The following is a 25,187-nucleotide window of genomic DNA, read 5'->3' on the forward strand; positions in this document are numbered from 1 at the left end:
ATGTCTATAGGTGCTGTGTCGGATATTGCATGTTTTCTGTCTTCATTCTCTTTTGCATTTACCTTTCCTGAATCAGTGTTCTCAGGACTGGGGACTGAGGACCCTTTCTTGTTGCTCCCTTTTCCCATACTTTTTGTTCCTTCCATACAAGCGTATGTAGGAGGCCCAGTTTTTTTTTTTTTTTTTTTTCTCTTTGTCTGTTACAGTTTGTTTGAATTCACCGGCTAGGTGTTCCCGCCCACTGCAGTGTACTAGGGAGACACAGACCTGGGCAGCCTCTGCTGGGTCCGCCCCTCCAGGTCAACCTACTGAATGCTTCACTGCTAGGGTGCCCTGCCAGTCGCAGGGACCTGATTTGGGCTAGCCTACTGGATCTTAGTCTGCGGCATCACCAGGCCAAGCGCTCCCCACCACTCCCGCTTGAGAGGGAAATATGTGACTAAAGTCACTGCAGGGCCCTGTTCTGGCTAGTCTGCTTCTTCCCAGAATGTCCTCTGTTGGAGCCTCCTAGTCTATGAAAGGGTCCCCATTTCTCTCACTCACCGCAGGTCGATGCAGGGCTCCCTGCCAGTCCCGCTCTCAATGCCGTTTGGTTTGCCCATTCCAGCTCTCAGAGCTTTCGTGTATCTCTCTCCCTGCCGTGCAGATTGGGACACAGTAGCAGCAGCTGGAAATTCAAATCACGGCTTCCAGTGGCACGGGATCCAGCTTCCGCACTGAGATTTTATCTGTTCCTGTTATAGCATCAGGATTGCATTTCCAGTTGGTTTCTCTCAGCTTACATCGTTCCTGGGTCAGCAGGGTACATCTCCCCTCATGTAGGACTCCTCACACGGCACTGCTCCTGGATTCTAAACTGGTAATCTCTCCACATGTGTTCTTGATTTCCAGCTCAGCTACTTCCCACAACAGAAAACTGCTAAACTCTGGTCTAATTATAGACTTGTCAATTTTATTAATCTTTTCTAAGAAATAATATTAATTAATTCATGGCCTCTATTTTTTTCTATATTACTGTTTCTGCTTGGACTTTTCTTCTTCCTGTCTACTATGGATTTGATTTACTCTTCTTTTTCTAGCTTATTAGAAACTTGGCTTATTTTTTCTAGATCCTGCTTCCTTTGTAATATAAATGTGTTGATACTTTCTATTTTCCATGTAATTTTTCTTTGACTCATGAGTAATTTTTTTTAAATTATAGATTTAATTTCTTAGGACCATTTTAACAGATTTTACAAAACAATTTATTAGGAAGTGCAGAATTGCCTTTTTTATACCCCATGTCTTTCAAATATTACCCACCATCAGTATCCCTTATTGGTATGATGTATATGTTACAACAGATGAACCAACATTGGTATATCATGATCACTCAAAGTCTGTACTTTATATAGGGTTTATTCTTAATACTACACATTCTGTTGGTTTTAGCAAACGTATAAGGACATGCATCCACCATTACAATATTATCAAGAATAACTTCACTACTCTGGAATTCACCAATGTTATATCTCTTCCACTCTTCTATCCTCCTAAGTCCCTGCCAACCACTGATGCTTTTTTAAAAATATCTTTTCCATAATGCCAGATAATTGAAATCAAGCAATATGCAAGTTTTTCACATTAGCTTTATTCACTTAGTAATATGCATTTAAGTTTCCTTCATGTTTTTTCATGGCTTGATAGCACATTTCTTCTTAATGATAAATGATTTCTTATTATTTGGATATACTGCAGTTAATCCACTTACCTGTGGAAGGACATCTTCATTGCTTTTAAATATTAGCTCTGATGAATGGAGCCCCTATATGCATTCATCTCTAGGTCTTTGTGTGGGCAAAGTTTTTACCTCATTTCAATAGATATCCAAGTTTATGATGATTGGGTCATATGTTGAGTCTGTTTACTTTTCTAAGAAACTGCCAAACTGTTCTGCAGTGGCTGTTGTATTTTGCAATCTTAGTGATGGATGAAAGTTTCTTGTGCTGTACCTTCTCAATTAGCCTTTGATATTACTGTATTTTAGATTTTAACAATTCTAATTGGTATGTATTTATACCTCATTTTAATTTTCAGTTTTCTTACAATATTTTACATCTTTTCACATGTTTATTTTCCATCTGTATATCTTTGTGGAGGTTTCTGTTATTTCTGACTCTGTGTGTGTACGCGCATGTGTGTGTGTTATGAAAGGAAACAGATACTAGGGATCAAACCCAGTGCCTTGCATATGTTTGGCAAGTGATATACCATAGAGTTACATTCCTAAGACTTTTTTAAAAGATGTTTTTTGGCAGATTTTTGCTGAGTTACTCAGACTAGTCTTGAATTTATGACCCTTCTACCTCAACCTCCTGAGTAACTCAGATTACAGGCATGTACCACTATGCTGGGCTTCTTTTTACCTTTTATTAAATTTAGTCATTTATATTCTTATTCTTGAATTTTGAGAGTTCTGTGTGTGTTTTATATAAGTCTTGTCAGATGTGTCCTTTGTATATAACAAGTCTGCCTTCATTCATGGTTTTGCTTTCCATGATTTCAGTTACTTGCAGTCAACTACCATATGAAAATATTAAATGGAAAATTCCAGAAACAATTCATAAGTTTTAAAATATTAAATGGAAAGTTTCAGAAACAATTTAAGTTTTAAGTAATTTTCATTATAGTGTGTAGGTATATGTTTCTATTTTGTTAGTGTTACTCTCTTTTTTTTTTCTCAAATGTTCTAAATCCACTAGTGTTACTCTCTTACTATGCCAAATGTATAAGTTAAATTTTATCATAGGTATGTATGTATAGAGAAAAACAACAAATATAGATGTTCTTCCATTTGTTGCAGTATATCCCAATAAATCCATTGTAAGTTAAAAGTATCATTAAATCAAAAATGCATTTAATACACCACACCTACCAAACATCATAGCTTGACCTGCCCTACCTTAAATGTACTCAGAAAACTCATATTAATCTATAATGAGCAAAAATAATCTAAGATAAAGCATAACTTTTATATAGAAACCATGTAGCACCTTGGGAACTACAACTTGCAGCTACTACCCAACATAGTGAGAGAATATCATACTAATACTGCAATCCTAGAAAAAGGCAGAATCAAAAACTTGAGGTATAGTTTCTACCAAAGGCAATAATTTTCACACCTTGTAAGGTCAAATATATTGTTAAGTTGAGGATTATGATTTCAAGCATCCACATTGGTTTTAGAGCTGATCCCTTGTTTATAAGAGGGGGATATTTTCTTTCACCGTATTTTATTTCTAAAATCTCCAACCATAATTATTGAATTATTATTCTGCTTTCAGTTTTTGCTTTGTGTATACTGTGGTTCTGTTAAGAGCACCTTCATTTATAATTGCTGAATTTTCCATTTAGTCTTTTTTTTTTAATTTAAGAGGAAAAAGAGAAAAACACAAAACAAAACAAAGCAGTGTAAGGTTACACATAATACAGAACTACAAAAAAAAAACATAACAGTAAGAAATCACCTGTTAATAGATTACGTATTATCATCTTCGAAATAGTTGCTCAAATCACAGTATCAAAGAATACAAAGTAGACATTCAAACAGAGAGACTGCAAACAGCTGTGTTCAATGATCCAAAACATTAATATAGTCAGCTATTTAACACCCCTAAACACACTTGCTGTTATATCCGTTAGAGCTCTTTTTTTTTTCCTCCCTCTCTTTTTTACAACATAATTTACACATTTTGGATTTTATTACTCCTTAGTTCTTATTACTTTTTGGGGGGGGGAGAGAATAAAGTCAAATATGGCAAAACAAAGCTGTCAGTCAAAACCAAGGATAGACATAGCACATGATGTAGAACAGAGTACAAGGTTATTAACAGTGGTTATCAACGTTGTCTCTTGTTTCCTTAAAAAGAATTGTCTATCTCATTAGATATTATAAAGTTGGACAAAACAGTAGAGAACAAGACCAATAAAACTTAGGCATTGTAAACATTACAGGACTTCCAAAGGAGACAATAGTCAAACCAGAATGGGCATCTTTGTGAATCTTATTGCCTTCAAAGTAGTTGCCTATACCCTCAGACTTGATACTATCGCACAGAATGGAACAGAGTCTAATCAGTCAAAACAAGATCGTGGGAGTATTACAGGACTTCAAAACAAGTTAATAGGAAATCAAAAAGAGTTACTATTATATATCCTAATTTTTTAAATTTTTCCCTTAATTAAAATAAACATAAGAAATAACTAAATAATTTTTTTAAAGAATAGTAGTTACCATAGTGTCTGTCTTTTTCCTTAAAATATTTGTATAAAACTTCATATACTATAGCTTCAAATATTTCCATATCAAGAAGCCCAGAATAAAGCCTTTCTAATTAATAAGTGAAAATTTTATAAGGCTTCAAGGCCACATAATGGGGAATCATGATTACCACATATTTTTATATATTTGAATCATTACTTACATTAGGGAGACTATTCGGTATTCATACATGCGAGATTGATTTATTTCACTTATGAGTATGGTCTCAAGCTGCGCCCATTTATTGATAAATATCTCAATGTGATCCTTCTTTATAGCTGAATAATACTCCATTGTATAGAAATACCACAACTTTTTTATCCATTCCTCAGTTGATGGACACTTGGGTTGTTTCCAAGATCTGGCGATTACAAATTGTGCTGCTATAAACATAGGTGCACATATATCACTGTGGTATGATGCTTTCAGTTCTTCTGGGAATATGCCTAGAAGTGGAATAGCTGGAATAAATGGGATTTCCAATCCCAACTTTTTGAGAAATCTCCAGACAGACCTCCACAAAGGCTGTACCAGTCTACACTCCCACCAACAGTGCAGGAGAGTTCCTTTTCCCCACAGCCTCTCCAGCATTTGTCGTTGTTGGTTTTCTTGATCCTGGCCATTCTTTCAGGAGTGAGATGGTATCTCAGTGTGGTTTTAATTTGCATTTCTCTAATGACCAATGATGATGAGCATTTTTTCATGTATTTATTTGCCATTTGCATTTCTTCATCTGAGAATTGCGTATTCATCTCAGATGCCCATTTTTGGATTGGATCTTTGAATTTTGGAGGTCTGAGTTTTTTTAATTCTTTATATGTTTTAGACAAGAGTCCCTTGTCTGAGAGAGAGTTCACTAAAATCTTTTCCCAGTTTGTGGGTTTTCTTTTCACTATGCTGGAGATTTCTTTTGACATGCAGAAACTTTTTAATAAGAAGTGGTCCCAGTTATTGATTCTGGGAAGTATTTCCCGTGCGGTTTGAGTCCTGTTCACGAATTCTCTACCTACTCCTATGTCTCCAAGGTTTTTACCCAATTTGTCTTCCAATAGATTTAGTGTTTCTGTTTTAATATTCAGATCTTTGACCCATTTAGATTTTAATTTAGTACATGGTGATAGACACGGGTCTAGCTTTAGTTTTCGACAAATGGAGAGCCAGTTTTTCCAGCACCATTTATTAAAGAGACTGTCGTTCTTCCAGTGAACATGCTTAGCTCCTTTATCAAAGATAAGGTGGTTGAGTGTTTGTAGTTGTGGTTGTATCTTCTAATCTATTCCATTGATCTTCAGCTCTGTTTTGATTCCAATACCATGTTGGTTTTACTACTGTTGCTTTGTAGTATAATTTCAAGTCAGGGATTGTGATGCCTCCTGCTTTGTCTTTGCTGCTTAGAATTGCCTTTGCGATTCTAGGTCTCTTCTGGTTCCAGATGAAATTTAGGAGTGATTTCTCTAGATCTATAAGGTATGTTGATGGTATTTCTATTGGGATTGCATTGAATCTGTATAAGAGTTTTGGGAGAATGGCCATCTTCACAATGTTTGTTCTTCCTATCCATGAGCAAGGGATGTCTTTCCATTTTCTGAGATCATCTTCAATTTCCTTTTTCAGTGTATTATAGTTTTCACTGTATAAGTCTTTCACTTCTTTTGTAAGAGTAATTCCTAAATATTTCATTTTTTTGCTTGCTAATGTGAATAGTCCAGTTTCTCTTATTTCCCTCTCTGTGATTTTGTTGTTTGTGTATAGGAATGCTATTGATTTCTGAGTATTGATTTTGTATCCAGCCACATTACTGAATTTATTTATTGTATCTAAGAGTCTTTCAATGGAGCTTAGGGGGTCTTCTATGTAGAGTATCATGTCATCGCAAACAATGACAACTTAACTTCTTCTTTTCCTATCTTTACCCCTTTTATTTCTCTTTCTTGCCTAATTGCTCTGGCTAGTACTTCCAGTACTATATTAAATAGGAGTGGTGATAAAGGACATCCTTGTCTTGTGCCTGATTTTAAAGTAAAGGCTTTCAATTTTTGGCCATTTAGTATGATGGTGGCTGTTGGTTTGTTATAAATGGCCTTTATTATATTGAGGTAAAGACCATCTATTCCAATTTTCTGTAGAATTTTTATCATGAATAAATGTTGGACCTTATCGAAGGCTTTTTCTGCATCTATAGAAATGATCATGTGATTCTTATTTTTGGCTTTATTGATATGGTGGATTACATTTATTGATTTGCGTATGTTGAACCATCCTTGCATTCCTGGGATGAATCCCACTTGGTCATGGTGTATAATCTTCTTGATGATTTGCTGGATCCTATTTGCCAATATTTTATTGAGGATTTTTGCATCTGTGTTCATTAGGGAGATTGGTCTATAGTTCTCTTTTTTAGTTGGGTCTTTCTCAGGTTTTGGTACTAGAGTAATATTTGTTTCCAGGAATGACTTAGGAAGGATTGCTTCCCTTTCAATTTCATTGAATAGTTTGAGGAGTGTCAGCATTAGGTCTTCTTTGTATTTCTTGTAGAATTCTGCAGTGAATCCATCTGGGCCTGGGCTCTTCTTGGTGGGTAAGGACTTAATTACATTTTCAATTTCAGTAACAGAGATTGGGTTATTCAACAGTTTTATATCCTCTTGATCTAGCTTTGGTACTTCATATGCTTCTAAGAATCTGTCTATTTCTTCTGTGTTATCAAACTTTTGAGAGTAGAGGTTTTCGAAATAGGTGTTGATGATCTTCTGTATTTCTATTGGGTCCGTAGTGATTTCTCCTTTTTCATTTCTTATTGCATGAATTTGAGCTTTTTCTTCCCTTTTTTAAATAAGGTTGGCTAGGGGCTTATCAATTTTATTTATTCTTTCAAAGAACCAACTCTTTGATTTGTTGATTCTTTGGATTGTTTTCTTAGTGTCTATTGCATTGATTTCTGCTCTGATTTTTATAATTTCCTCTCTTCTTTTGGCTTTGGGCTTGACTTGCTCTTCTTTTTCTAGCTGTTTGAGGTGTAGCATCAAGTTATTTATTTGTATTCGTTTTGTTTTCCTGATGTGGGAACTCAGTGCAATAAATTTTCCTCTCAGGACGGCTTTCATTACATCCCACAGATTCCGGTAAGTTGTATCTGCATTTTCATTTTCTTTTAGGTATTGTTTGATTTCTTCTTTAATTTCTTCTGTGACCCACTGATTACTCAAGAGTGTGTTATTCAGTTTCCATGTTTTTGTGGGATTTTTGCAGTATCTTTTATCATTAATTTCTAATTTCAGAGCGTTATGATCCGATAACATGCAAGGGATGATTTCAGCTCTTTTGCACTTGTTTAAATATGTTCTGTGAGCTAATATATGTTCTATTTTAGAAAATGATCCATGTACTGCTGAGAAGAATGTGTATTCTGATGTTGTTGGGTGGAACATTCTGTATATGTCTATCAAACCCATTTGTTCACAGGTATGATTCAGTTCTGTTATTTCTTTGCTCATTTTCTGTCTGGTTGATCTGTCCCTTGGTGTCAATGGCGTATTAAGGTCTCCTGTTACAATTGTGTTACTGATAATTTGAGTTTTCATTTCTGTTAATAATTGTTTTATATAACTGGGTGCTCTGGAGTTTGGTGCGTATATATTTAAGATAGTTATCTCTTCCTCTTGGAGTTTTCCCCTTACAAGTATGTAGTGACCTTCTTTATCCTTTATGGTCATTGTTGGTTTAAAGTTCACGTTGTCTGCAAACAGAATGGCTACTCCCGCCTTTTTTTGGATTCCTGCTGCATGAAGAATTGTTTTCCATCCTTTGACTTTCAGTCTGTGAGTATCCTTCTGGGTTTGATGGGTTTCCTGTAAACAGCATATGGTTGGATTTTGTTTCTTGATCCATTCTGCTAGTCTGTTTCTTTTGGTTGGTGCATTGAGACCATTTACATTAATGGTTATTACTGTTAAATGTTGGTTAATTGTAGGAATCTTATCTCTCTGCTGTTGCATCTTTATCTTTCTGTTCTGTTTAATTATTTGTTTTGCTTAGTGGTTTTTTCCTTTGTGTATCAAACTGTCTTTCAATATTTTTTGCAGGGTTGGTTTGGTGCTAATGAAGTTCTTCAGCTGTTCTTTGTCATGGAAGTATCGTATTTCACCATCTATTTTAAATGATAGTTTTGCAGGATATATCAGTCTTGGTTGGAAATCATTTTGCTTTAGGATCTGGAATACTTCACTCCATGCTCTTCTTGACTTTATTGTTTGTGATGAGAAGTCTGCTGTGATTCTGATAGGTTTTCCTTTATAAGTGATCTGTCTTTTCTCTCTGACAGCTTTTAATAATCTATTCTTGTGTTGGATTTCTGGAATGGTGATTATTATATGTCTGGGTGTAGTTTTATTTTGGTTATGACTGTTTGGAGTTCTATATGCTTCACTGATCCTGATGTCAGTTTCTGATCTCATGCTTGGGAAATTTTCAGCTATTACTTCTCTAAATATCCTCTTGACATCCTTTATGTTGTCTCCCTCTTTTTCATTAATCCCTATCATTCTTATGTTATTCTTCTTTGCATCGTCTTGCAGTTGTTGAATTGTTGTTTCCTGATTCCTTGTTATTTTTAAAAGATCTTTCCTTTCCTGTTCACTAGCTGCGATCATGTCTTCAAGGTCTGAAATTCTATCTTCACTATCTATCTTCATTAAGGCGGTTTTTACAACTTTCAGTGGAGTTTTTTATTTCCTGTATATCTCTGTGCATCTGCATTATGTATTCTGTTTGTTTCTTATATTGCTCGTCTAGGGATTCTATCTTTTTGTTTAGTTCCTCCAATTTTTTATCTGTGTTTTCTTTAGATATATTTAGAATCGCTTTCATTTCTTTTATCATTTCTTCTTTTATCTGGGATATTATTTCGAGTTTGAATTTCTTTAAAGCTTCCTGGAGTTACTTGTCAACTTCAGTAGCTATTGTGTCTGATATATGAGGTGGATGGGATATATTTTCTTCTAAATACATTCCTCCTAGGGTTTCCTGAGATGGGCTGGAGGTTTGAGGTTGTAATTTGGTCTTTCGTTTTGTCATTTTCCTATATTTCTGTGTTTCAAGTGTTATTTGAAAGCTTCCTCAGGATCTGTTGAAAATCCCCTTCTATGTTTGCAGCTATTGAGACTCTGGCACCATGTTACCCCAAGCCATTGGGCCTTCAGAACCAATGGCCCTCCTCTGCTTGTTCAGAACTCCGCACTTCCAGACAAGCTGGGCCTCAGGGACACTGTGCGCCCCCCTGCCCCTTGGAAGATCCACAGCTCTTCAATCGCAGCCGGGTTAGGGTACTCACCACAAGCCACAGTGCCTCAGGAGCCTGTGATCCCTCCCTGCTTGCAGAGATATCCACAGTCCTCCCGACAAAGGAAGGGGCTTCTGCAGGCACTCCAGATCCGCCCAGCTCCTCCTCTGCATGCTGATGGCGCGGCTGGGCTCGGGGGATAGTGTAGGCCCGCCCACCCGTCGGGAGCTCAGCAGACCTCCAAGTGTAGCCAGGATGGGGAGGCGGCTGTAGTGGCCTCTAACCCACTGCTCCACTTCACTGCACCCAGAAGCCTGGGGGGTCCGGAACAGTCTGAGATTTGGGCAGACTGTGCTGGGCACTCACCACAGGCCGAGGTGCCTCAGGAACCTGCGATCCCTTCCTCTCCATTTAGTCTTAATTTATCTATTCTCACTCTCTCATGGTTGCTGACTGCATGATATATCTTTCTTGTTCTGTTCATGTATTTTTTATTTTAAGTGTATTTTTTGGACAGTTTTTGCGGTTGGATCTTGTTTTTATCAACTTTGACAATTAGTTTTTACCTTTCAATTAAAATATTTAGTCCCCTTATTATGAATTCATTTTCCTTTTGTTTTCTATATTTCTTATGTATTTTGTTTCTTTCTCTCTCCTTTGCTGTCTCTGTGTTCAAAGAACTTAATGTACCTTTTCATTTCCAGTAGTTTTGTTTTTGTGATTATTGTAAGTTCTTTTCTTTTACAGATCATAGTATGCATCTTCAATGTACTATAATCTATTAGTTTAATATGACTTAAAATATACCTACTGCTATCATTTTTATATATACCTAAATGTGTCATAAATACATTAATGCAGTGTTGCAAATACTGATTTAAACAATCTTATGCTTCTGAAAAGATGCCAGAAAAATATTATATGCAGCTATTTATATTTAACTGTCTAAATAATTACTATTTCTGATCTTTATTTCTTCCTATGGATCTCATTTTCCATCTACTACCATTTTCATTCAGCTTTAGTATTTGTCGTTGGGCAAGTCTGCTATCTGGAAAATTGTCTTAGTGTTTGTTTATTTGAGAATATTTTACTTCCACCTTTTGAGCTTTATTGAGATGTAATTCACATACTGTACAATTAACTCATTAAAGATACATAATTTCTGGGCCCAGTGGTTCATGCCTATTATTTTTGCACTTTGGGAGGCTAAGTCAGGAGGATCTTAAGTTCAAATTCTCCTGGGCAATTTAGCAAGACCTTGTCTTAAAAAACAAAGAAACAGGGTCTGGGGCAGGCAGTCGTGAGTTCGATCCTCAGTACCGATAAAAAGGAAAAAGACAAAAAACAAACAAACAAGGGCTGGAGATATATCTCAGTGGCTCAAATGCTTTCCTGATAAGCATGAGGTCATAAGTTCGATTCACCACCCCCCAAAAAAAAAACCACCAAAAAATAAAAAACCATGAAAGACCAGGCTAGATTGGTTGTTGAGTGCAAAGGCCCAAGTTCAGTATCCAGTACCAAAACAGAATAAGATAGTACAGGATAGTTTTTGGTATATTTTAAGTGTATACATTCATTGCCATAGTCAAAACACTTTCCTTACCTGACAAAGAATTTTCATATCCCTTGTTTTTTTTTTTTTTAACTGTTTTAAGAGAAAGTTATATTAGTTGATTGAAATGCTCCGCACCTTATATTGAGGATTGAACCCTGGGTTTTTGCATTGACTTATATCCCCAACCCTGTTTAATTTTGAGAAAGTTGTCTAGGCTGGGCTTAAATTTGCAATACTACTGCCTCAGCCTCCCAGAATGGTGTGATGTGCCATATCACCAGGATTCCTGTCTTTATAGATATAAATTTACTCCTAAGCATTGCTTATGCTGAGGTTTAATAATTTTAAATACAGTTTTGGATATATTGTGTCTTTTCATTCATCTTATTTTCTGATTACCTTTTTTTTTCCTTTGACCTATTGGTGATATAATAGTGTGTTTAATTTATATGTGGTAATGGGTCTCCCATATCTTCCTTTATTAATGACTTCTAATTTCATTCTGATGTGGTTGAAGAATATACTATTATTTCTATTTTTTTTTTTTTAATCGGTACCGGGGATCAAACTCGCGACTGCCTGCTTGTAAGGCAGGCGCTTATGCTGCTGAGCTAAATCCCCAGCCCCCTCTATTTTTTTTTTTTTAGTTTTTTTTTCCCCTGTGGCTTAGCATATGTTCTATCCTTTAGAATATTCCATGAATACAAGAGAAGAATTATAACCTCTCTTTGTTGGGTAGTGCTATCATTTGGAAGTTGGATGTCCTTTGAAAGTCTGTCTTTAAGGCATGGGCCCCAAGCTGCAGTTAATTAATGGAAGGTCATGAGACCTTTAATAGGTGGGGCCTAGTGGAAGGTCCTTAAGCCATTTGAGGCATACCTTTGAAAGGGATTATGTGATCCCAGTTTCTTCTTGTTTTCTTTGCTTCCTAGCGCAGGAAGTGAATGGTTTGTTCTGCCATTGCTCCTGGCCATTGCCACCTAGAGGCCGACTAGAGGCCCAAAGTAGTGAGTCTGCCAAATCTTGAACTGGAACCTCAAAACTGAGTCAAAGTTAAATCTTTGTTTATATATTATTTGTAATATATTTTTTGTTTATATATTATTTCAGATATTTCATTATGGTGATGGAAGGCTTATTCAGATAAAGTGTTACATCTAGTTGATTTATAATGTTGTTCAAATTTCCTATTTTCTTGTTGTTTTTTGCCTAGTTGTGCTATCCATTATTGAAAATGGGATACTAAATTCTTCAAATGTTACTTTTCAGTTGATTGTACATGTGTACCTCACAGCAGCTAAGCTCTGGAAACAGCCTAAATACTAATCAACAAATGAATGAATAATGAAAATATATAATATAGTATATATCATGTTCAGCTATAAAGAATATCTCATTTCTATCATTTTTTTTTACTGTTGTTACTGTTGTTACTTATTTAGAATGATGTCTTCCTGATGAATGGACCCCTTTAATCAGTGTCATTTATCCCTTTTTATCTATGAAAACATTTCTTCTTATAAAGTCTGAAATCAGTATAGTCTCTTAAGGTTTTCTCTCTCTCTCTTTTTTGCATGATCTCTCTCTCTTTTTTTTTTTTTATCGGTACCAGGATAAAACTCACAATCACCCGCTTCAAGGCAGGCGCTTATGTTGCTGAGCTAAATCCCCAGCCCCTGCATGATCTCTCTTTTTCCAGTCTTTTACCTTTTATTTATTTATATCTTTTAATATAAAGTTTAGCTCTTATAGACAACATGCAGTTGGAACATTTTTTTAAAAATCTACTCTGACAACCTTTGCCTTTGGATTGTTAAGCATTCACAGATTGTTTTTCATAGTTAAATTTTCATTTATCATTTTAGGGTTTTTTTATATCTTTTTTATTTTTCTTTTTGTGTTTTATGTCTCTTTTTCTTCTTGGAGTTCCCCAGTAGTATTTTCTTTTACATCAAAGATATTTTCTAATATAGTGCTTTATTTTTATTTTATTTTATTATTTTTTTTTTTCTTTTTGAGACAGGGTCTTGCTATGCAGTTCAGGCTGGCCTTGAGCTCACTTTGTAGCCCAGGCTGAGCTCAAACTCGCAACGATCTTCCTGCCTCAGCCTCCCGAGTGCTGCGATTATAGGCATGAGCCACCACGCCTGGCTGTAGTGCTTTATTTTCATTAAAGATTCTGCACTGTCTTTTTTAGAGGGTTTTATGGATTTGTGTGTGTGTGTGTGTGTGTGTGTGTGCTGGGAATTGAGCATAGAATCTTGCACATACTAAACATATACTATGCCAATGAGCTTCATACCAGCCTTGGAGGATTTTTTTTACTGATTTCTCTATGAGTTACCAAGTAGAATGACTTGCCAAATCACCTTCAGATTTATGCTTCCTTAATTCCAATACTGTATAGAAATGCTACTCTTTATTTTCTTTTTCTTGTCTTTTAATGATATTGCTTGTGCTTATTATTTATAGTAGTTTTGTAAACATAGCAATGCTTTGGTATAATTACTTTAATATTTGTAGTCATTTACTTAGCTCCTTATAGCTTATCCTAACTCTTCTACTTTGTGCTGTTAATAGCAAATGTATTACACTTAGGTTACATTTATGTATGTCACAGGCCAAACATTATAGTCTATTATATTCATATTATTTTATGTAATTGTGTTTAATCAGGTAAGAGACAGGCGAAAATATGCCTCTATGATATCTATATTATCTTCTATATTACATAATTACTTTTACTGGTGCTCATTCTGATAAGTATTTTATTGCTTTCTTTCTGACAAGTATTTTATGTTTCTTGTAAGGTGGGTCTGCCAGCAATATATTCGTGTTTGTTTTTTGTTTAGCTGGTGAAGTTTTATATTTTTCCCTTTTTCCTTGTATTGTTGAACATTAGCTTTGCTGGATGTAGGATTTCTGTTTGATTTCTTTTTTTTTTTTGTTGTTTTTTTCTTTTTTGTCTTTGACCAGTTAAAACATGGTATTCTGCTGACTTTGAAACTCATGGATTTTGCAAAGAAATCAGCTGTTAATATTATTTGAATTCCCTTGTAAGTGATATGCTATTTTTTCTTGTTTCTTTCAAGATTTTCTCTTTGAGTGTCAGCATTTCCACTGTGATATTTATGATGGTGAATCTCTGTATTCATTCTCTTATTGTTTGTTGAGATTTCTGGAAATGTTATTAGGTATTGTTTTTGTTTATTTATTTTAAAAAGAATAAAACAAAACAAAGCAAAACAAAACAGATCAAAGTAAAATAACACAAATAAAACAAGACTTCAAGACAATAGGAAATCAACAGTGGCTTGTTCTCTTCAAAATAGCTGTCCATATCTTCACACACAATGTTAATACAAACAAAATAGTATAAAAGCAATCAAAACAGTCTGTTCATACCATCACGCATACTAAAATCAATTCTTGTAAACTCTTTAGGTGAAGTTCTAGGCATATGTAAGCCTATACATGTACATCTATCCTTGCTGTATTAGAGGGAAGAACAAAACAAAACAAAGTTCTGGACAAAACAAGAGTCAAATAAATGACTATAATAAAGAGCCCAAAACAATAACAATGTAGGCTTTCAAAACAAAGTGGCAGAAACAAAACAAATTTTATTGATTTGCATAGTTTTCTTCAAAAGTCTTAACTTGAATTCCAGATATAATCATGCAAAGGTATTGTTTTTTAAAGAAAGTAGAAAGATTTTAGTGATTATTTCTTTGAATATTTTCCTTCTCCTTTTTTTTTTTTTAAATTTTACTTTGAAAGTATACAACAGAACAAGACAGAATAAAGCCAACTAAGATCATACGGTGAAATTGGTACAGAACTTCACAGCAGGTTATTGGGATAACAGTAATAGGTATCACAGTATATTTTATTATCTTTATAATGGTTGTTCTTTTAATCACGTATATCAAATTGAGATAAAATATAGAACACTATAGAACTTATCAAAACAATACTGAATAGAGCAGTACCATTAATCAGAAAAGAGCAAAACAGTAATAAAATTATTTGCCTTCAAAGAGATAGTAGAAGGAAGTCCCCCTTATTTGCTATGGTCAACCTCCCAGGAGATGCTCAGATTTCTGGTTCCCATTTGCTAATGGGTGCTGGGCTGGGGAGAATTGGGGTAGGGGAAGTGGGATATTTGACTCTAGGTCGTGCATCAGTAGGTTCACTATTGTTTAGCAGTGAGGCAGGCTGGTTGTTTGGTTTCACAGAGTCCTAGGTTCCAACATGGCATGGATTTCAGGAGCTGCTGCTGGTTCTCCCCCTGGAATGGCCGCAGTCTGCCACACTGCCACTGCTTACCAGGGAAGGCTCTCCTTTTTCTTCTCTTCTTATAATTCCATTATATTTTGGGGTTCTTAATTGATGTCCCACTTATCTCTGAGTCTCTATTCATTTTTCCTAGTTGTGTTTTTTCAGGTTGCATAATACATATTGATATAACTTGAAGTTCATTAATTCTTCTGTCAATTTGCAGTTATTGAACCCCCTGTAGTTTTGTAGGGCTATCATGATGAGATATAATAGAAACTTATTTTTTCCCAATTCTGTGTTCTAGAAGTCAAATGAAGTTATTGTTGAGATTGGTTCTTTAGGGCCATAAAAGAATGATCTTTTGTAGACCTCCCTTGGCTTGTAAAGGCCATTTTAATGTTCATATCATCTTCTGCCAATTTGGGACACCAGACATAATAGATTCAGACTATTCTAGTGTCCTCACCTATCTTCAAATAATGTCACAGTGAATTTCACAGTAAATGTAGGTAGGACATCAGCATATGAGCTTCAGGGATACAGTTCAACCCATAACTCTCAGGTACTGTATTTTCAATTTCATAATTTTCATAATTTCTTTATTGATATTCTCTATTTGATGTTTATATCCTCCTTTATAATCCTGCTTTCCTTTAGCACTGTGAACATACTAAAAATGATTACCATGAAAGCTCTTTCTGTTAAATCTGATGTCTGGTTACTGTCACACTTTTTGTCCTTCACTTTTTTTTTCTTCTGGGGTATGGATTGTACTTGTTTTCCTTCACATGTCTTTTATTTTGTGTTACAAACTGGAAATTTTAGATACTATATTGTAGCAAATATATGTGATGATCTCCATCCACCCTGTTTTTGGGACTTGTTATTGTTATTTTCTTATTTTCAGTGACTGCTTGAATTATGTTTTCCCCATTCCATCATTAGTAGTAAGCCTCTGCTGTTGCTCTTGAACAGGTATAGCTTACCTTTTCTTTCAAAATAACACATCTAGTGTTTATTTATTTGAAAACTGGACAGTTTAGTATATTGTAGACTCTGAATACTGTTCTATTTTGTAAAGAATTTTTTTCTAAAATCTGTCTCCTTACAGTACACAGTCATTGATGTTTGTGCTTAGTTTGTTGTATTTATTCTTATTTGATTTCTAAGTCATTTTGAGATGTATATTTTTAGTATGTATGCTGCTGAAGTGAGCCCTTGATGTCTGTATAGGTCAGTCAGCCAGACAATGATTTAGATAAAAGTTATCCTAATATATTTTGACCGCCACTACCACCACCCAGCTAGAAGTTCTCCTCTCCGTTAATTGCCCTGTGGGTTAATTTGGAAGTACATTCAAACTTACAGCCATATTTCAACATTTCCTTTGCTTTTTCTTTTTACCAAGCTGTGTGTTCTGCACACGTAATTTTCTTTTCAGTCAGGGATTTGTGAAGATATTATTTAAAGTCATCTTTTTTTTTCAACTATCATTCTTGTTAAATTGCTTATTGATCTAATTTGCTTAAATGTGGACTGTATTATCCTTACAAAGTCACAGAATTTCCCTGTCCATTTTTTCCAAGCCCACCACTTTTAGCCAGCCTAAGGTTTGTTACATCCGCATGAACTGATTTTGCCTTTCTGTCCCAAAAGTATAGGTTTACCAGCTTCAAATGTTAAACTGCAAGTCTCACTGGCTGAACTGGAGGCAAGGGTGGTAGATGTAGGTTAGGGCAAGACACACTGTTTCAATAATCAGCAATCCCAAGTGGACAATTTCCAGTGGCTTAAAATGGTTGATTGTGGGCTGGGGATATAGCTCAGTGACACAAGTACCTACTTGGCAAGTGTGAGGTCATGAGTTCAATCTCCGGTACCAAAAAAAGGTTGATTGTTTTTGGACAACTGTCTAGATTTATGCTTTTATTTTCTTTCTGAGGGGATATCACTATCATTATTTCATACTACCATTACTTTGGATGGTGTTTTGAGTGTCAAATGATGGAATGGTAGATTTTATAAAGCAGATGATAGATTTTGTAGTCTACTGTTATATTTTATAAAGTAAGCAGCTTCATTATTTATCAGATTATATCTAATTGTGTTTTATACAATAGTGGCCAGACTTTTCTTTCCATTATTTTTGAAAGTTATTTTACCTGTGCATTTTGTCATTAATAGTATATTTATTAGTAAACATGGTAAAATAGGTTACTATAAAAGCCTATTTTAGAAATGATTTGATAAATTTAATATAGACATATTGATCAAAACAAAAAGATGTTTTGTGACTATACATATTTTTCTCAGCTATTTATTTATTTAGTGCTAGCGATAGAATCCAGGGCCTCATGCATACTAGGCAAGTGCCCTACCATTGAACTACACCCCAGCCCTTTTTATTTTACTGAGAAAGGATTTTGCTAATTTACTCAGGCTGGACTTAATCTTGCAGTACTCCTGCCTCATCCTCCCAAGTAGCTGGAATTATAGGTATGTATCACTATGCCTGGCTTTTTCTCAGCTTTGCTAGTGATAGTATAGACAAACACCTCTGCAGAAATGCTTACTTAATATACAGCCTCCATAGTAGCTAGAACTATAGATTACTTACTTATAAATATGACATTAACCTATAAACTAAATAGGAAATATACTTTTATCAGTAAATTAGGCCAAGTAAATACTTTAAATTTCCATATTGAAAAAATTTAAAAGAATGTTTTGTGCTAATGTTGTTTAGATAAGATATCATGCCTATATCCTTTACTCTGAATAACTTCTAGGAAGACAGCAAAATGCAATGTCTCAACTATTGCAACTGTCCTATTAATCTGTTTTGAAACTGTTTCATTGTTTATCTTTTTTCTCCTCTTTAAAATAAAAAAAGTATAAACACAGTAAAGAAGGTAAACAACAACCTGGTGGGGGGAAGCATTTGAATCACTTGACTACAGAGAACTAATTTCTTTGATATATAAAGAGATCTTACAAATTAATTTTTAAAAAATAAACACTCATTAGGGAAAAAAGAGGATCAAAGACTACAAATAGGTGGTTTACAGAGGATAAAATATAAATGTACATTAAACACAAAAGAACGCTCAGGCTTCTGAAGAAATTCAGAGTAAATCAGATATAAAATTCTATTTTCTATTTGGCAAAAATATTAAAACATGTTAATATCTATTAATTGTGAAGATGTGGGACAAATGAGCTGCCTTATTATTACTTTAAGAACAACAATCAGAATATAAAATACATATTCCATTTTGCCCAGGAATTTGAAATCTGATTTGATGAATAAAAGGAATATTAATGGCTGCATTTTTATACCAAAAAAAGCAATTTAACTTTTCATTAATAGAAATTCAGTGGACCTCCATCAAATAAAATATCATCCAGTTGCAGGAGACAATATGAATCTATTTGTAGTGACCTGTAAAGAAGTTCATGATTTTTTTTTAAAAAGCAAGCTTTTCCTTTTTATATTATGTCTGATTATGTTTATGTATTTATAGAATGTATCAGGAAGGATATGCATAATTCTTTGCAAACTGCTTTGAAGAGTAGAGTTATTGGGGGTGGGAAGATTGGAAAATATCATGTTTCCAAATTACTTACTTTAAAAAACAAAAAATGGTGTATTAAATTGATTATTAAAAAACAATACGCAAGGGGCCAGGGCCTCAGCACCTGCCTGGCAAGTATAAGGTCCTGAGTTGGATTCCCAGTACAAAATAAAAGCAAAAACCCCCAGTATGGATTGTATAATATATACCAAAGCTATGATTAAAAGTTATATATTTATATAGATGTTTACAAATTAAATATAATTTATATATTTATAAATGGATTGTAGTGAGTTTTCTCCTAGTTAGGGGTTGAAATATGAAAAATTGTTAATTTGCCAAGAGTAAGGGGAGTGTTTTCTATTAGTTGGAAATTATGTATAAATAACAATTTTATTCTTAAGATTTAAAACATCTTTGAAAATGACCTAGCTTAATGAGTCATGAGATTGAAATATATATGGCATATTAAGGAAGTTCTACTGCTGGGAAAGAAAAAATTTAATAATCATTCTAATATCATACCAAATATTTATCCAATAGTAGCGTATCTCATTTAAAATTTTATTAGTTCAAGAATAGAAGTTTAATTAGATTGAACAATACAAATTTTTGAATCTATGCAAAGAGACAGTAAAACAGTTTTCAAGTAGGTAGGTATATTTGTATCTCAGTTATTTAATTTTTCAGTCTTTGTGTAGTTTATCTTGTAACAAGCATATTTATAGTTATTTACATAGTTTAAAATTTTATAATACTTTATAAAAACCATAAGTTAAAACTGTAATTATATGTATATAGTAAGGTTTGTTCTTTTGCTTTGTTTTGTTTTTTACAATATGGAATCAAATTTTATCACAGGTTTCGTCTTGATATATATCGATGTTTGGCCAGCCCAGCTCTAATAATGTTAACTGAGGAGGATCCAATTCTGAGAGCATTTGAACTTAGTGCTGATTTAAAAGAACTAAGCCTTGTGGAGGTGGAATTCAGGTGGGAACAATGGAAATTGTAAACGATATAATGTCTTTTAATTTAGGATCTTATTCATCTTGAATTTCTCTGAAGGTTGAATTATAGTTTACATTTATTTACATTTGCTTACATTTGATCCCTGACTGTACCTTATAGTCACTTATATGGAATTTTCCTTCTCCTTCAAAGAAACAGAACCTGGTGCTGTTTAGGTCAGTTTTTCCAGCTGTCCTCTGCCACTCATTAGCCAGCTTTAAATCTTCAAGGAAATTTTAAAAATTTTTCCTTTATGGCAGAATATCCCTGGTGCTGTCTGAAGAAGGAGCAGTTAGACTTTCTTCCCAGTTACTGTTACAAATTTTCCACAGGGCTCTTTACCTAATCCAGCTACTATAGGATGTGTTTTATATAGCAACCCTCCAGTGACTTGACAAACTTCTACTGATTGGAAAGCTGATAAGAAACTTGCCATTTTCACTCCGGCATACTGATTTTAGACTTGTAATCCCACCACTGTGAGAGGCTGAGGAGGAAATCACTAGTTTGAGCCCACCCTAGGCAACTTAGTGACTCAGTGAGACCCTGTCTTAATATAAAAAATTAAAAACAGGACTAGGGATGTGGCTCAGTGGAAAGGCCCTGGATTTAATCCCTATTAGCAAAGAGGTGGAAAAGCAAGGAAGCAAGCAAGCAGTTTTCTGTAGCCATAGCAGCAGCAGAACGTAGTATGTTTTTGATAGTTCTAAATTGTAGAAACTTACAAATAAAAGATACCCATTTATAAAGTTTTCAAGTTTGGAATTGCTTTAATTTAGAGACATTAAATTTACTTTGAACTTGATATGATGCAAAGTATATACTTTGATGAATTCAATTAGATATGGTTAAAAGGTAATATTTTTGCTTTTAATACCACAAAGCTTTTAAGTAATCTGTTTAGATATGAAACCTTCCCTATTATAGTCTTATAATTTGAGTTCAGCATTACTATATGTGTTAATCAAGTTTCAGTCACCCTGACCAAGTACAAGAGGAAAGTTTGTTTTGGCTCACAGTTTCAGGAGGTTCAGTCCATGATCAACTGGCTCCAGTGCAAAAATATTATGGTGACAGAGTAGAAAACTGCTCACCTGATGGCAGCCAGGAAACAGAGAGAGAAGATACATCGGCCAGAGTCAGAGCCTTAGTGACTCAGTTCCTTCAACTAGGTGCTACCTCCTAATAGCATATAAACTCAACTATGAACCATCAACAGATAAACCATTGATGAGGTTAGTACCCTATGATTTAGTCGTCTTTCAAAAGCTCCACCTCTGAATAAGTCAATCATGTGGGGGACATTTTGTTCCAAACCATAGCACCATGTAAAATAGAATTCAATCCAAAAATGGATTTGAACTAACTGCTATAATAACATTATAGTTATTCAATAATTAATTTAGAATTGTAAGTGACCGTAGAACTTAAATTCAGTGTTTTTATAGACAGAGAAACAAAGTCTGTAAGGATAAATGTTTCACTATTACCAACATCTAATTAGGAACAGAGCTTATACCAGAGGTAGAAGCAAAGTTATAAGTAGAACATATGACTCCTTGTTTCTAGTCTATTATATTTCTATCTAAATGATACAGTCACTCATCTTCCAATAATCTATTAGAGATTAAGCAGATTAGATTAGTAAAATGTATTAATTTTTCCTTGAATCTTGTGATCTATCAAATGTTTAAAGATTAGGTGGCTGAGGGCTGGGGATTTAGCTCAGTGGTGTAAGCGCTTGCCTGCCAAGCACTAGGTTCTGAGTTTGATTGCCGATACCAAAAAGAAAATAATACACTCTTGTGATGCATGTTCCTATCTGCAGTTAGGTTCTTTAAGAAGCAGGGATTACTTTACTTTAAAAAGTCCAACTACTTATTCTCAGGTAACAGAGTAAATACAAAGAGGGAATGAGAGAAATGTTAGCCTGAAAGGAAAAGAAGTATTTATTCTTTGTTTGTTTGTTTGTTTGTTTGTTTTGGTTTTTTTGATACTAGGGATCAAACTCACAACATCGTACTTGCCAGGCAAGCGCTTATGCCACTGAGCTAAATCTCTCATCCAAGAAGTTTTTATTCTTTGGGTTAGAATTTTATGAAAAACTCTACTGTATAGAAAGACCAACCAATGGAAAGTTCCTGGTTCTCTTTTCTTTCTCTTGGTGATAAAGAACTTAAAAAAAAAAAATAGTCCTTGAAGTCCAGCTTCAGTGCCCATAGTTGTTTCTTTCTGACCTAACTCTTAAGTTGTTATTAAGTTTAGACATATATTTAATGTAATTGATTCTTTACAAAATAAATGTGTAGTAAAACTTTATTTTACATATATTGTATCTACCACTAATAAATTCAAATAATTTAGTAAGATTCAGGATAATAATAATTACAAAACTTCTTTAGTAGGTACATTTTAATATCTCTAACTTGAATTTCATTCAGTGATATCAAATATAAATAAAAATATTTTAATATTAAAATACTATAAATGTAGATGAAAACTCATATAAAAATTATTTTATAATGATCGAATAGCATTAAATTTTTATTCTATTATTTATCGAGTAATATAAAAGGAGTATATCCAAACTTAGAAAATAAGAACAAATGAATTAAGTAAAGAAATAGTTGGCAAATATTACTAGAATTTTAAAAAAAATCAATATGCATAAGGGCTATTGTGCTTATCTAAGGTTATCAGTATGAAAACAAGGAACATAATTGTGTTACAGTTTCTCCAAAGCTGTAAAGAATTCATGTACCAGTTGTATCCTTGTCTGTAAGCAGAAAAAGACCAGATTTTGTGTAACCCCTATCAGAACTAAAGCGCCCAATAAAAAATTTCTACTGACTATAGCTTAATTAGAGATGGAAAGGACATTTCTAATAATAAACTACTGCATTTTGTAGGAATGATTATGAAGAACTAGCTCGTCAGTGTAAAATGTTTGCTAAAGACTTGCTTGCCCAAGCCCGGAATTCACGTGAATTGGAAGTTATCCTAAACCATACATCTAGTGATGAACCTCTTGACAAACGGGGACTACTAGAGGAAAGAATGAATTTAAGTCGTCTAAAACTTGCTATCAAATATAACCAAAAGGAGGTAAAAGGCTTTTTTGTGATTTTTTTTTTCTTCCACTATAGTCTAGTGGCTCACAGCAAAGGCTTTGGAACAGTATACCCAGGTTGAGATCCTAGTCCTTCCTCACAGCATTGTGAAGAAGCATCCTAAAGGAAGTTAACTGAATCTGTGTGAGCTTTAGTTTTAAGAATTAAAAATATATATTTAAAGGTTTTACCACAGTGAGTATTAGTCTTAAGCATGTACCCAGAAAATGGTAGTTACTATTATTTTTAATACTAATTATAATAATATGTTTGTGGTTTAATGTTTTGCTAAATACTAGTAGTATCTACACAGGTAAGTCTTTATAGTGAAGTTTCCACCTTGTGTTTTATCTGACATAGGTTTATTTTATTACATTTTTTTTTTTTTTTTTTTTTACCGGTACTGGGGATCGAACTCACGACCGCCTGCCTGCAAGGCAGGTGTTTATGCCGCTAAATCCCCAGACCCTAGGTTTATTTTATTAATCTGGTTATTGAATTGTTCTCTCTGTAATAATAATAACTTCTACTTAAAAATAAAGTATCAGATTATTTGTATTTGTAATACGTTGTTAAACCCAGAAGTAGAGAGACACATGGTATAATTAAGTTGAATCTGATTCTTCTGGTATCACTCCTTCCAGTTAAGGGGAATATCTATTTCTACTGTACCCATGAAAAGTATGTACTTTAAATTTCTTTTTTTTGTGTGATATCACTCAGAATGTTGGTGTTTGTATGTAGATAATGATATATGCTTGATTTGGGATGTTAAGTGGTCCTTTTAAAGTAGTACTTCTAAAACCCATTATCAACACAAACATGGGAATAAAGTTTGCTTATCAAATGTATGTTATAAAAATTGGGCCTAAAGTGTGTAATAGTAGTAGGAGGCAATTAGTAGGAGGAATTTTGGTTAAGAGCAGAATTTTTTAAGTATCTTGGTTAAAAATTTGACCTGCATTACAGTTTTGTTAGTTTGTTTGTTTGTTTTTGTCTTTTTCCTTTTTATCGGTACCAGGGATCAAACTCACAACTGCCTGCTTGCAAGGCAGGCGCTTATGCCGCTGAGCTAAACCTCCAGGTCCTGCATTACAGTTTTTTGACTTAGGAAATTGATGCAGGAATTTTAAAACATTTAGTTTAGGATTAGCTAGAATAGTACACTGCTTATTCAGATCTTAGGCTTCAAATCCTGTACTGTTTCTTGCTTAGGATGGAACATTTACTGGGGAAAAAAGTTAAGCTCAAGAATTTGGATCATTGTAGAAACAGATTTACAATTGTAAATTGCTGAATTTAGCAAGATACCTGTACAGCTTTAAAAGGAAAGGCAATGCTAATGTGCATAAGTAGAAATGGATCATCTGTAAGCTTTTTTACTCACTGAAAACTCATAAGTGGATCCCAGGAGAAACATGATTATCACAGGGCAGGTTATAAGGAGGTGGTCTGAGAAGCCTCTGAGGATTGACTTCATATAGCTTCTCTGTGTAGCTTGGGCTTCATAGCCTGATAACTTCAGGGTAGTAGGACTTTCTGCGTGTTAGTTCATGCCTTCAATAGCAAGTCTTTCAGTGAATAAGTAGAAAAATCATGGCTTTTAAAGACCTGCCTTCAGTAGCCAATTAGCATCACATAGAATCCACTGGTTGTAACAGTCCCAACCCTGCTGATTTATAAGGTAGGAAACATTCATTTGCCTTCTCTGCTCACTACTTCTTGACTGATGACAGAAGCATCAAAGAATCTGTATGTGTTATAAGACTCAGAGCATTTACAATTGAAATTTTGCACTTCCAGATATTATTTAACATTACTGTTAATTAAATTATTATTACCTTGAGGTATAGCGAGAAAGGTTATCAGTCCTGAGTTTGCTTTAAGATTTAGAGGATAGTTGACATCACAAAGTTCAGAATGCTACTAAACAAGAGAAGTTTATGAGGGGCTGGGAATTCAGCTCAGCAGCGTAAGCGCCTGCCTTGCAAGTACGTGGTCGTGAGTTCAATCTCTGGGATCAAAAACAAACAAACAAAAAAAAGAGTAGTTTTGGGGAAGAAAAACTACC

The 25,187-nt window shown here is 34.3% G+C and overlaps 1 protein-coding gene across 4 annotated transcripts in view; it reads left to right on the forward strand.

The window, feature by feature from the left end:
- Trpc1 (transient receptor potential cation channel subfamily C member 1) overlaps nt 1-25,187 on the forward strand; it is a 93,743-nt gene that overhangs the window by 29,175 nt on the left and 39,381 nt on the right. For all 4 annotated transcript variants that reach the window (XM_005006721.4, XM_003476758.5, XM_063249123.1 and 1 more), the window contains 2 exons: nt 19,857-19,988; nt 22,916-23,111. In XM_005006721.4, coding sequence (XP_005006778.1) covers nt 19,857-19,988; nt 22,916-23,111 — 328 coding nt within the window. The remainder of the gene's footprint in view (nt 1-19,856; nt 19,989-22,915; nt 23,112-25,187) is intronic.

This window comes from Cavia porcellus, unplaced genomic scaffold (assembly GCF_034190915.1).
Source record: "Cavia porcellus strain 051 isolate PalLab524CR breed Dunkin Hartley unplaced genomic scaffold, mCavPor4.1 scaffold_5, whole genome shotgun sequence".
Lineage (NCBI taxonomy): Eukaryota > Metazoa > Chordata > Mammalia > Rodentia > Caviidae > Cavia > Cavia porcellus.